This window comes from Papilio machaon, chromosome 17 (assembly GCF_912999745.1).
Source record: "Papilio machaon chromosome 17, ilPapMach1.1, whole genome shotgun sequence".
In the NCBI taxonomy this organism is placed as follows: domain Eukaryota; kingdom Metazoa; phylum Arthropoda; class Insecta; order Lepidoptera; family Papilionidae; genus Papilio; species Papilio machaon.
In genome coordinates, this window is record NC_060002.1 from 3,320,585 (window position 1) to 3,334,910 (window position 14,326).

The following is a 14,326-nucleotide window of genomic DNA, read 5'->3' on the forward strand; positions in this document are numbered from 1 at the left end:
ACGTGCAGGTTCGATCCCCGCCGTGTACAAATGTTTTGTTTTGATATGTACATTTATCAGACGTTGTAACAGTGAAGGAAAACATCGTGATGCAACCTCCACATTACTGCGAAGAAGTTAAAAAATGGGGGCGAAGTGATCCGTCCTGGGCCAGCGTGGTTCACTAGGCTTTAGTCAAAACTTGGTAGGCTCTGCACCCCTCGGTGAGGAACTTATAGGAATTAAGGCTGACCACTGCTGTTGTAATGTCTAGTTTCTAGATCATTCGATCCATTTATTTTTCACAGCAGGTGTTCCTACTTGGAGACTAATTATTATTAAGCACTAGTTTAGAGACGGCAAGAATCGCGGGGTTTCAAAATCACGTAAGAACCGAGCTTGTCTTATTCAGTTACGTATTTAAGTAATGATTTATTAATGATTCTTATTTCTTTACTATACTAGTAGATAATACAATTTAATGTTATTTAAACTAGAGGTATATTCGCTAACTCCGCTGCTTGTTCTGGGATAAGTGGTTCCCGAGGTTTTTTCCAGTGGAACTCGTCCCATGGCAGTTTTTCAAGTCCTGTAGCCCAGTGATGGATCCTGCACCTCACATTGACTTCTTCCTTATTATTTATCTGAAATAGAAAAAAAAAATTAAGTATGCAACATGCATATTATGAAACAAAAAATATTTGATGTCAAGAAATATTTACTGTTGCAAAAAAAATGACATCACAGCTACAGTGCAAAGAGGATCTTGTGACATTTTTGACATTGGCAGAGGGATGCTAGTGAGCTGTAATAATATAATTTGACCTATTTCCACCGGTCCGGATAGCCTTGCCAGACTACACAAGACATATAATAAGTATGCTTTAGTGTCACATTAAGTTCTATTTTACCTTCACAGTCACATAAAATTCTTTCTCCTGCAATGAGAGATCAGGACCTGAGATTTTGACTGGAGGCATAGTTATAGTATTTTCGGGCACCACAAATCCTGCTTTCCGGAAAGATGTCCGCACATGCCAAGGTTCCAGTGTCCAGGGTTCAGTTTTACTCATGGTTATTTGTAGTACCAGGCGTGACAAACAGCCCATAGTCTGTAAATATTGTTTAGGACATAAATTTTCTAGTTTCTCAAATTACTACTAGTCAAAATTACTGCTAATAGTCAAAATTATTGATGTAAAAAATGGCTTTCTTCCCAACTAAGTCCCATCAAAATTGGTCCAGTTATTACCTGAATATTAATCAGAACAAATGTGGCTTTGTGGACAAATACAGACGGACAAAAATAGGTTTTTCCATTACAGCTATGCAAAGACATCATGAGTATGAAAAATATATTTTTTGATATTACATACAGACACCCCAATTTTATTAATGTACATATTATGAATTATCGATTAGATATATAAATTATAAAAGTAAGCAAAATACCCTTTGTACATATGGTGAACTGAAATTGCTTTTGTCTTTTGGCTTGTTCTCATCAACCTTATACTTTGCTATGTTCTCTGGAGTGGCATACACTGCCAAGCCAGGCACAAGGAAGTTCTTGTAGGCTTTGGCGGGACTCAGGGTCAAAACATCTCCCATCTCTCCGACACCTAGAAATATATGTTTGTAATAGCAGTTAAAATATTCTCAAAGAAAAGAATGTGTTTGTATTGCTGTAAATATACAATTTATTTCTGCATATTTATAAATTATATTATTTAGTATAAAACATTATAAAAAAAACAATCACTCATAGTAGTACAATAAGTATGTGATTTTGAAAATAACTATCAACTATCAAAATGAGTTGAGGTATTCTGAGTTGAGTGTCTATCTCTAAAAAAAATTAAATGATAAGTATTAGATCACTTTGACTTACCCTCGACAAATTGGTTCAAGATTACTTTCATGTCTGGTTTTTTTACAACTCCTGTGTCCTCCACTAAATCATAAACAAAGTGCCTCCCTCTCAGTTTAGAAGGCTTTCCGTTTTTTTTGTGTAACGGTGGAGGCCATCTTCTCCGTAAAATAAAGGTATTCTGGAAAGTAAACGAAGACTCTTTTTATTTCATTATCTTTAATATTTTACAAACCTAAAATTACTTTAAATTACACCCACTCTAGTTTGATTCATTATTAAAGATTTTGACGTTGTGGCTGTGTTGCAAATAGCGCGTATTCCCAACATATTCGATATAATTTACAACTACAACTGATATTTTACGAATATTGGTCAATTTATAATTACAATTAGTACATTAACAAATTATAACCAAAAATATTCATTCGCCTTTGATATTGACATAAAATAAAAGTAAGGTTATAATAAAGAGTACGTATTGATTGTAAGAGTTACGATTCTTGTCAATTACACAATTTGGCAAGTTAATAATTTGGATAAATTAGTAGGCATGCAAGTAGACCGAGCTTAGTTTTTACTTTAAAGAACATTTATCTTTTTGAAATAATGTGCTGTGTACCACGTAGTTTAGTTTTTTGTAGGGTCTGAATCTCCCAAATGTTTTGCTTTTTAAAATGTCAATTACTGTTCTTACTCTTTGATCGAACTGTGGTATAAAAATTTTTGTTACCAGGTCATAAAATTAAAAAAAAAAAAAAAAAATTTTTGCGTGGGTATTTTGTTGTATAGTTCCACTGATTTTCCGTAATTTGTTTGAATTTTGCAGTAAGCATTCGTTACATCAGTATTTAATATTTTTGCAAGTCATTATCTCTTGTTGAATCTCTTAGTTTTGGAGTTTGTGAAAAGTAAATCTGAAGCCTAAAAATGGATGATGACGCTAGTTCAGATGTACGGGTATGGTCAATAAAAATATAACCTATTATCATATGGTAAAATGCGTTAACAGAACTTAAAATTGAATTGTGATAATGTTTTAGAAATGTATTTCGGAGAGCGCAATGGATACAGACGAAGGCCCGCTGATAAATGAAAATTCGAATGGATTGTCGCATCTTTTAACGGAAGGAGAATTTAACAGTGTCGACACTGGTGTTGTGGACGAATCATCAACATCCAATCAAGCATTTCTCAATGCGGTCGAGCTCTCAGCAGGAAGCGTTGGAGATTATTTGGAAAATAACGCCACTGGTTTCAGTACAGGCAATTTCGACGTCGGCGATAACGCAGTAGAATTTTCTAATGAGTCAAGTAACGCTCTTACGGATGGAGACTCGCGGTTAAGTGAACCAGTTTTTAAAGAAGTTATTTCTGATATAGAAGATAGTAAAGATGGGAAAATCGAAGAGAATTCGGACAAAGTACATGATAATGCTGCCCAAATCACAAACAATATGAACGTGTCAGTTCAATCTGAGAATACAAAATTAGAGGACTGCTCTAACATTGATTCCAAGCCGCGTAAATTGAGCACAAAAAATAATGTTACTGAAGACATAACTTGTGACAAAAACAAGGTAATCTAATATTATTTATTTATTATATTTCCATTCATAAGTCTCCATTACCTGTATTATTGTGATACATATGCTGTACTTACTAGCAGTGCTCATGTAAAATTTCACCCGAGTGTCATACAATATTGCTTCTCTAATAATGATAAAAATTTGGTGCATTAATTTCAGAGTTTATTTAATAGATATAATCAAATATTTAATTTTACGTAAATTAAGTGTGTACAAATTTTTGTAAGTAGGCCTAAATCTGCGATAAATATATTTCTAGCCAAACCTAGATTACATTGTGCTGTGAGGTTTGGCAAGTCCACCTATTACTGCAATTTGTTATTTTAAATTGTGGGAGTATTTTTGACCCACTAACAACTTATTTACAATATTATTTTAGGTAAGTGAGGCAATACATAAGGACTTTCCAGAAAAACAAAATTCTGATTTAAAACAAGATTTAACTAACAGACTGAAGGATGATATAAAAGTTGCAAATGATGCTAAAGCAGAGACTGGAGTTAAAACTGATGTAAGTTTAAGAACCAATATTTCATAAAATTCTAAAGTTGTATAGGAATAAAGTTTTAAACATTAATACTCATTTCTTAGTAAGAAAATATGCTCAACGAATGCTTTATTTGAATGATGATTTGTTATTGTTACATAAATTAGTTCAATGTAGAGGGAAACATTGGTGGGGCTGAAGAGACGGAAGTGGTATCAGAGGATGAATTACCTGCCGTCCAAAAGCCAAGTGTAAAGGATGCGGAAAATGTGTCTGATGATGAACTACCAGGACCTAAGCCTGCTGAGCTGCCAGCAGATACTGAGGTTACTGTCAATAAGTTTTTTTTATCTAAGATTAGGTTATTCTTTACGTAATATAATTTGTATGTACATTTTAATCCTTTTCTATGGTAGGCAATAGGTTTGGGCTAAAAATGTTTAATTTATATTGGAAACAAAATGATTTGTGAATCTTTACAGAATGCTTCCAAAGCTTTAAAACTAGCATATGCTAGTCTTATAATTATTTTTACTTGAAGCCAATATTAAAAATTAACAAAACTAAATATGGTTTAATAATATAGTTATAAAAATCATAAAAAGGTCAACTGTAACAAGTGATAATTATAAGACACATACAAGTTTTTATAAAACATATTAAAACTGTTTGCAGACATGTGATAATGAAAAAACTTCACAAGTTGGAAATTGTAAATTACACTAAAAAAACAATATGTGCTAAATAATGTTCAAATATTTTTACATAAACAAGGTTGCATGCATATTTTCTTTTAAATAACGGAAGAGTCCATTAATCATAACACAGATGTTTATTTTAATTTCAGGTTGTATCTGAAGATGAATTGCCATCATCTAAAAAAGAGTCGAAGGAATCTCGGAAGAGGAAACCTGATGAAGAGGCAGATGGTTATGATCCAGGATCACCTACATCTGAAGGTGAATCATCTAATAAGAAGCAGGCTGTTGCTAAGGTTGGTTACAAATATTTAACTATTTTGATAATAACCTTAGTTATTTTTATATTTATTTTTTAAGTGTGAAATTTTTAGAACTCAAAGAAATCATTTCTTACTTATAGATAAAAAAATGGATATATTTTGTGAAAGGCTAGAAATAACATTAACAGTTTATTTTATAACAAGAAGCATATGAACCTCTTCCTTAAAGGTTGGCAAGGCAACTGCGGTTCTGATGTTCGGAATTACAGATATCCATGGGTGTTGGTGACCTCTTTTTATGAAGGTTGCCACTGCTTTTTTGACCCTTATTGATATAAAAAAATTGCACTGATATCTGTATTCTTCAATTTTATTTTTCCTCATGATTTAATATTAAATATTCTGTAAGCAAATATGAATTTTTAAGATGTTTATGATTCTGAAGAAAATTTTATTCTTCAGAATGGTGAAAGTAAACCAATACCTGCTGAGAAAAGATCATCCATTGATGAAAAACCTAAGAAGAAACCTCTTCCTGAGTTAGACAAGTATTGGAAAGTTGTAAATGATGACCCCACTGACTTCACAGGGTGGACATATTTGTTACAATATGTAGATCAAGAGGTAAGTTGGTTTATTTGAAATTAGGGGGATTTTAAGTGTAAGTTTTGTACGTAAATTAAATCAAAATGGGAGATAGAATTAACATGATGAAATATTACGCTAATCTTATTGCTTTGTGAAGCGATAAGAACTGAATACATTATGTGGATTGGCAAGGGCCAACTGAACATTATATTGTGTTCTGTTTTTTATATATGTGTGCGCACTGCGATACTAAAATTGTTGTGTGGTTGTTAGAGTGATGTGGAGGCAGCTCGTGAGGCATACGATGCTTTCCTCTCGCACTACCCCTACTGCTACGGCTACTGGAGGAAGTACGCCGACTACGAGAAACGTAAAGGAAGTAAAAAGAAGTGCCTCGAGGTGAGTGCAACCCCGTGCTAATATTCACATAATTATTTAAGTTATATAACTTGGTGAGTAATCATGCGATATGAATTAAAATGAAATTCACTTGAATGTGTTCAAATAACACTTGGATTTACAATTATTTTAGTTGTAACCGGTATTGTGCAATTATTTTTTTTCCCAACAGTGCAACGAGGCCGACCACGTTGATATGCCAAAGTCATCGGTTCGCACCGGACACTTGTATAAACGTCGCGTAGCTTTCGTTCTAGTGTATCATTGTTTGTGGTGTATAATTTGTATTTTACTTAAGTTTATGATGTGTATACGCATGATGTATTGTTATAATGATTTGATTGTACATTACTTAAGTTGATGTTGATACATTGGAGATACTTAAGCGAATCTAATGACTAATCCATGTTAGGCATGGAGCGACACAGGTTTTAGCGAGGCTTTTAGCGCTTGAGTTAGCGATGGCGGCCGGCGGCGGCGGCGAGCGGCGCGGCGGACACAGGTGTAATATGACCGACAAACATTTTATATACATTGGATGCAGGTGAGACGTTGCGACTCGACTCCAACGACTCACTTCATCGTTTCCAAATTTATATGAGTTATATAATGCTATTTGATATTCCCTTGCTTGCATAGCGTTGTCGTTGCGGCGGCGACGCTCCGAGCCCCGAGGGGCGCAGCGCTCACCTCACTATGTTGCAGGTTTTGGAAAGAGGTCTGAAAGCGATACCATTATCTGTCGACCTTTGGATACATTACCTGAATCATATAAAAGCGACTAGAAGTGAAGATCTACCATATGTAAGATCGCAGTATGAAAGAGCTATAGGTAAGAGAGAGGTTTATTCTTATTATTATAATATTTTCTTTAACTTTCTTAATGAAATTCTTTCCGTTAGGCTGTTGGCAAAGTTCAGTGTTTATAATATTTTCAGAGGCTTGTGGGTTAGAGTTTCGTTCAGATAGGCTGTGGGAGTCGTATATAAAGTGGGAGGCGGAGAACGGCACCGCCCTCAACGTGACCGGCATCTACGACAGACTGCTCGCCACACCCACACTTGGTTACACCTCACACTTCGACAAGTTAGTGACACAACTTGACTCTGCACTTTATCAATCTTTTAAAATTTTTACCTTATGCATTATCGTTCAGTTTTTTAACAAAATGTGGCAAACAAGCAAGTTGTCACCTAATATTGCTAAAATAGTAAAGTGACCGCAGTCCATACTTACAACATTTTAAAAAGTAGCAGATGTGTTGCCTCCTTTTAATGGACAGAGAAGGGGACTTACAGAAAACGGATATGTCTCCTTCTAAATTACACTTTTATTGTAATTGGAGATGTAAAATTTTTGTTTTGTACTGTTATTTAGTTTCCAAGAGCATGTGATGTCGGAGCCTGTGAGTGGTGTGGTGTCGCGGGGCGAGCTGGTGCGACTGCGCGCTGAAGTACGCGAGGCGACTGGAGCTCAGCCGCAGCTCGACTTGCCTCCCGGCGAGGACGAGCCCCAGGATCACATTGTATGTACACTTCAATACTTTTATACCCCATCAGAATAATTTGACCCTCATAATGCACATATTTATGACAAGAAATTACTAATTAACTGAGTGTGGGTGTGACAGTTTAAATATTTAATATGGTTTATTTCTTCAGGCATCAGAGGAGGAAGCTCAGGCAATCAAGGAGCGCATTATCGCAGCTCGACGGAAAGTGCACAAGACTACAGGCGAGGAGGTCGCAGCGCGATGGACCTTCGAAGAAGGGGTAAGTATTATACATGATTTTTACAATAAAATATCATCTTGATGCTTTTAACATTAGCTGTTCCTTTTAGATAAAGCGTCCTTACTTCCACGTGAAGCCGCTAGAGCGCTGTCAGCTGAAGAATTGGAAGGCGTACCTGGAGTGGGAGAAGCAGCACGGCACCTTCAAGCGCGCGCTCGTGTTGCACGAGAGATGTCTCATTGCTTGTGCATTGTACGAAGAGTTCTGGATGAGGGTATGTCTAAAAATGTCTTTGTGTCCGACTAAAATGTATATTCTAATGTAAATATTTGAATTGGAAAACTCAAGTTTCGCATGAATGTACTATTTTTTGTTGGTGAAAGATTATTTAACATTTGTTTAGTAGTTTTTGAATTTGTCCGGAATAAACAAATGATAAAACTGGTTCATTTTGCCTTTGACCGGTTGTGGAGATGCCTTTTAATGTCATCCATACATTCTAACATTCTCATTATATGATATGAGTAAGATGTGATCTGGCCTTTGACCGACTTGACCAATAGATATGAGAATATATATAAATTTCAGCTGGTAAAGTTCCTGGAGGAGCGCGCGGAGTCGGAGCCCGAGGTGGTGGTTCTGCAGCGCGAGGTGCTGGAGCGCGCGTGTGTTGTGCATCATCCAGACAAGCCGGAGCTGCATCTGTACTGGGCTCACTTTGAAGAGGCGCACGGCCAGCCTGCGCGCGCTGCGGAAATACTCGACCGCATCGAGAAGACTTGCCCCACTCTAGTGCAGATACAGTATAGGTATAACTCTTTTCAAATATCCTAGCGGGACAAGCCGTCCTATGAACTTTGCATTTATTTTTCTGATCGTTTGATATTGTTACCGCTTACAAACATATAAGATCTCACAAGCAGAATGATTCACAGGCGAGTGAACTTGGAGCGTAGACGCGGCGACTACGAGAAGTGTTGCCAGCTATACGAGTCGTACATCGCGGCGGCGAAGAGCAAGGCGATTGCGTCCGCGCTCAGCGTCAAATACGTGCGTTTCCTGTTCCACGTGCGCCGCGACGCCGCCGCAGCTAAACGCGCCATCGACGACGCCATCGCCCGCGACCCGCTCAATGTGCGCCTCCACATGCAGCGGCTGGATATAGCGCTGCACACACCCGGCACACCATATGATGTCTTGGAAGGTAACTCATTTATTTTGACGAATAATAAACATATTTAAAATTTCGGTTTCATCTTTTGTTTTGTTTCCTTTATACAGTTGATCTTATTATCTATTAAAAGAACCTGCATAAGCGAGAATCTAAGGGCCCGCTATATTTTTCTCGCTTATAAAAGTTTCTCCCTTTTCCCGTTTCGACTGTATCGTGATTGTATGGATATTGATATCTTACATCTAGCAAATAACTTGTTTATTATATCCTATTTCTATCATGAAATTTAAAGTAACTAATTTTTATTTAACTTAATTTTAAGTGTATATTTTGTGTAGAAAGTTCCTGAGTGAGATAAGTCCTATAAAAATATAACTTTATTAAAATCATTAATCACATATTTAGTAAATTAATTGATGGTGATGTGACAGAGTTGGCGATGTCGTACGAGCGCGAGGAAGGTGCGGAGCCGGAGTGTGCGGCGCTAATGGCGTGTCGCCGCCGCGAGCTGGCCGAGGAGCTGGGCTCTGCGGCGGCCGCACGCGCCGCGCACCGACACTGGCGCATGCTCAGCAAGCATCTGCGCAAGCGCGCGCGCAAGGACAAACATGAACACCCACCCCTACCTACGTAAGTACACATCACTTACTATTATACTTATTAATGTTTTTATCGTGAGTTTTCGAAACCAAAATCCCTATGTAAAATATATTGTTATAGTTCTACTGACCCGACAAAGAAAAAGGACGGCAGTACGACTGCGGTCGGCAGCGCCACCACGACTAACGCCAACAGCGGGTACTACCAGACGCCGACCGCCACCGCGCAGTCCTACGACCAGTCGTACGCGCAGCCCTATCAGCCACCCTGGGGATACCAGCAGCCTCCGGGGCCTTACCAGCATCACCCCCACCCCTGGCCGCAGTACCCCAACTACTACTGAGATACAACCCCCACCACACGACTTGACCCATCTTGAACGTTCGCTTTAGTGATACAGTAGAAATTTAATTCTAAGTAAAAGATATAGCTTGCATTTTAATTTCATGATGAAATTAAAAATGTAATGATGTAATGTTCTTTTGTTGTAATTTTTTTGACAACTTTGAATAAATTGTATTAATTAACTTGTATGCGTTTTTTTTTGGGGACACCAAGATAGCAACAATTAGTTACTTATTTTCCTTTAGGTGCAAATAATAAATTACATAATTGTATAATAAGGAAGAGAAGATGAACGTAGATGGTCACAACCCTCATATGAGGATTAGGGAGTTTTGAAGTTTAATTAATAGATTGAATCAATCTTACAAGTTTATTTCTTTGCATAAAATTTCATTCTAAATAGTATAAAGTGCGGTCATGTAATTTCAACATAGATTTTTAATGGAGATATATAAAATGTTACACAATATGTTATGATCGTTTAAGAAGGTATTTACATAAACCGTAGATGACTACAGTGAGATATTGTTATACATGCTTTTGTGGCGTTTCGGCAGTGGAATTATACGCTAAAAAAGCAAGTTTACAGCAATCTAGATGAATCTATAAGAAAATAATATAAATAACCTATTTCCGTCTTGCATAGATAAGAATTTATACATATTTTAGGTATTTAAAATTTATAAACGATTGCGAAAACTGTTACTAAAAACGTTTTTCTTAAAGAAAAAAATTCACATAAATAAATAAAAAATCTTGCATTATAATTATAGTAATGCCACCGTCAGTCAAAAAAGCAAGATAGTTATTTAAAAAAAAGTATATTTTAAATTTTTGTATTGTGTTGCAGTTTCAGTATTATTTTTTTAGATATTTCATTCGTTTCGGAATAAATTTAGTAAATAGAACTGATGAAGGCCTAGCACGAATACTCGTGAGGACGTTTCGTAACGTCATCAATAAAAATTTGTGCAACCGGGAGTAAAGTAAACCAGAAATCTCATATTAATTTTCACATAAATGACAAAGGAGTTTGTGGCAAATATTCGTGCTAGGACTAAAGAACATTTGGTTTACAAAAACTATATTCAATATACATAATTTGCAAAAACATTGTTAGAATACTAAAATACTGTCAAAGGTAATATTGAAGTAGACCTGTGTTTAAATACTAAAATAAACCAAACATTTTACCAACAAAGGTAATTTTATCACGTGTTTCTCATTGAAAATAAAGGTTAACGCGCATTGCGCATCCACTCGAGTGAACACCACGACGATTGCGAGGGCCATGTCGGATGGACGAGTTAACGAACATTAACCTAAGGATTACATTGTATTTATGACTGTTTCGGCAAATAAAAATAAAAAACATGTTTCAGCAGCGTTGAAGAATATCTTTAAATATAATTTTACATACAAAAGTATTGTTGCAAACAGATTTTATTTTTATCAATATGTAATAATTAGACAATATTTAATATTTAGACATAAATTAAGTGCATATTATATATAAATAGATATTTCGTAATAATATTCATAAAATATTGATACAAGTGACCACATTTTTTTTAAATAAAGTCAAGTACAGAAGTACATAAACAGTCTTTATATACATTTAATGTCTACAATACATAAAGCGACCGCGATATTTTTCTTTTTTAGAGGTTATCTCTAACCCGAGTTTCTCGCTTATGGAGGTCGTCACCAGACAATGACTGTTGTAGAGGTTTCTCGATTATCCCGGTTCGACTATATAAAGGAATAAAAGTACGATTTTGAATAAACATAATCATAATAAGAAATATATTTATATGAAGATTATCAATTCTATGGAAAATATGGTCCATTTAATTATGTTTTAAATGTGATTAAAAAACTCATACATACAACACAAATAGTGTTGCCAGGTGTCCGGATAAAGCCGGACATAGGTATGCTTTTTGATTGCTTTTCCGACCAAAATAAATGGTTTTCCGGCTTTTGTTAGGCTTTTTACATTTCCCAAACGAGAGAGTACCTATTAATACTGAGACAAAACCCTAAATAATACAGGTGTCCGACCTTTCTAGCCAAATGTCTGACCAAACTGGCTGGTCTGTCCGGCTAGTAGGTTTGGCGACCTGGCAACACTAAATACAAATAAAGACAAAGAGATGAGACATACATACAATGCTTATCAATTAATTTATTAAAATATTTACAGTACCTATACTATATACAAAAGAACCATTTCAGATAGACTTTGTTACATCTAAGACCAGCTTTAGCAATTTGTTCATTTATTTGCAAGCATATTTAAAACATACAATCCGAGTTTCTATTATCTAAAACATGTACAGAAACATATTGTTACGTTATTACATTGTAACGAACATATTTATACACATAGGGTAGATGTACCGTTTGTGGCCACTGTTCCGTTTGTGGCCATTTTGACATTTATAACTAAATATTAACTGTTTAGTTATTTTTATTGTATCACGTAGTTTACTTTAGGATTTTTTGATATGTTGGCAACGCTGTGAACTCTTCTCTTTAGCCGTTACGCGTATTGTGTAAAAAATAATTCAAAACATTTCTGGACGTGTGGTGTATCTGAGAAATTTCATCGATTTCTAATAAGAATCTGCATAACGACCCTGGTAAGTAAATTAGTGATATTTGTCGAAAATCTTAATATTCTTTGAATATTTTTTATTTATACTATTGAAATAGCTTAAAATTAGATAAAAAAACATTAATTTACTAAAAATAACCTAAAATATTAATAAAATAACCCATGGCCACAACTGGTACAACAAAAACATACAAGCGCTACTTTTAGTCATGCCATGACCACAAGTGGTGCATGTATTTTCCAGTTTTGGCCATCATATTTATTTGCTTGACAACTTGAGTTACTCGCGTGTATATTATGTGGTTATTAATTTTAAAATAATTAATAAAAGATGTTAATCATTAAACTAATAATTAATTCTTTAATTTTTCTATTTTAGAAATTAAAATGCCATCGAAAATAAAAAAGAAGACCGTGGAGAAAATTCCAAAGTCTTCTCAAGCGACAATCAGCAAACCTAAAAGGATGTTTTTTAAGTATTCTGAAGCTGATTTAAAAAAGGCTTTAGAGTTAATCAAAAGTGGAACTGCTATTGCATCGGCATCTAAACAATATAATATTCCTAGAACGACATTGCGTAATAAGATGAAAGGAAGAGCTCCAGAATCTTCAGGTCGCGTGGGTCCGGAATCTGTACTTGGTCATCATATCGAAGAAAAATTGGAAGAATGGTTGTTAGGGACTAGTAAGATGGGTTTTCCGATAAATAAGGATTTTTTGATACACTCTGTGAAACAATTAGTGGAAGCAGAAGGGATGAAAAATCCGTTTAAAAACAATATCCCTGGAAGAAAGTGGTTTGAAGGTTTCCTTAAACGTCATCCACGCGTTGGACAAAAAAGAGCTGAACATCTTTGCAAGGTTCGGGCAGTTGTCACTGAGAGTGGTATACGTTCTTGGTTTTCGCATGTGGCCGAAGAGCTTGGTGAAGATATTAAAATTCTTGAAGATCCTAGACGGGTTTTTGATATGGATGAAACAGCAATACATCTTGCGCCAAAGGGTGGTCTTGTTTTGGCCGAAAGAGGAAAGGCTGTCTACGACGTAGCTGGTAATGAGAAAGAAAACGTAACGACGTTGTTTAATGTTAATGCTGCTGGAGAGTTTGCACCCCCATTAACAATATTTAAATACGAACGATTACCGAAGATTTGTGTTGATTCTGCTCCAAAGAATTGGGGGATAGGGAAGTCGGAAAACGGATGGATGACTAGTGAAGCTTTTTATGAATACTTTACAAATGTTTTTTATCCATTTCTTCAAGAGAGCGAAATTGAACTTCCAGTGATTGTATTCTTAGATGGTCATGTCTCTCACATGTCGATCCATCTAAGTAAGTTCTGTAAAGAAAAACAAATAATCCTATGCTGTTTTCCGCCACACGCAACACATATTCTCCAGCCACTCGATGTATCTTTTTTTTTCCCGTTAAAACAACGGTGGAAGAATTTGGTCCGTAATTGGCGAATCGAAAATAATGGTGCTGATGTGCAAAAACATAATGTCCCAGCTTTTTTGTCAAAGCTCATCAATGAAGAAAATTTTGTTAATGTTATTAAGAGTGGATTTAAAGCTTGTGGCATATGTCCATTCGATGCTGACGCGGTTGATTACACTAAATGCGTTGAGATGAAAGAATCTCAAAATAATCACAATATTTTTAACAAATCTGATTCACAAAAATCATCACAAGTTTCATCTCAAGAGAAATTAGAGGTAAAAGCTAGAAAAAAATTAGCTAAAGAATTAGGTACCTGCGAAAAAATCTGTAAAACCGCGAAAAATGTCTAAAAATTAACTTAGTTCTTTACTTGTAACAGTTTTATTATTTTATGTTCAAATACGTTAAAAATAAATTGATATTTTGCTAATTAATTGAGTAAATATTAATAATATTCCATCCACCAAAAACTTTTATTTATTATGGCCACAAGTGGTGCAACCGATGGCCAAAAGTAGTACTTCTATGGCCACTACTGGT

The 14,326-nt window shown here is 35.5% G+C and overlaps 2 protein-coding genes across 2 annotated transcripts; one reads left to right on the forward strand and one right to left on the reverse strand.

The window, feature by feature from the left end:
- Positions 1–406: 406 nt before the first annotated feature.
- Positions 407–2,287, reverse strand: LOC106721703 (39S ribosomal protein L9, mitochondrial). Its single transcript, XM_014516737.2, has 5 exons — positions 2,111–2,287; positions 1,871–2,030; positions 1,432–1,601; positions 891–1,091; positions 407–623 (listed from the first exon to the last, which is right to left on the reverse strand). The coding sequence occupies exons 1-5, from the start codon at positions 2,177–2,179 to the stop codon at positions 468–470; spliced, it is 756 nt and encodes a 251-aa protein (XP_014372223.2). The 5' UTR covers positions 2,180–2,287; the 3' UTR covers positions 407–467.
- A 329-nt stretch (positions 2,288–2,616) lies between these two features.
- Positions 2,617–9,804, forward strand: LOC106721675 (pre-mRNA-processing factor 39). The gene is made up of 16 exons (XM_014516695.2): positions 2,617–2,809; positions 2,893–3,429; positions 3,818–3,949; positions 4,093–4,251; positions 4,773–4,919; positions 5,349–5,510; positions 5,748–5,873; positions 6,579–6,705; positions 6,812–6,959; positions 7,251–7,398; positions 7,535–7,645; positions 7,716–7,880; positions 8,195–8,415; positions 8,542–8,810; positions 9,212–9,410; positions 9,501–9,804. The coding sequence occupies exons 1-16, from the start codon at positions 2,780–2,782 to the stop codon at positions 9,721–9,723; spliced, it is 2,904 nt and encodes a 967-aa protein (XP_014372181.2). The 5' UTR covers positions 2,617–2,779; the 3' UTR covers positions 9,724–9,804.
- Positions 9,805–14,326: the final 4,522 nt, after the last annotated feature.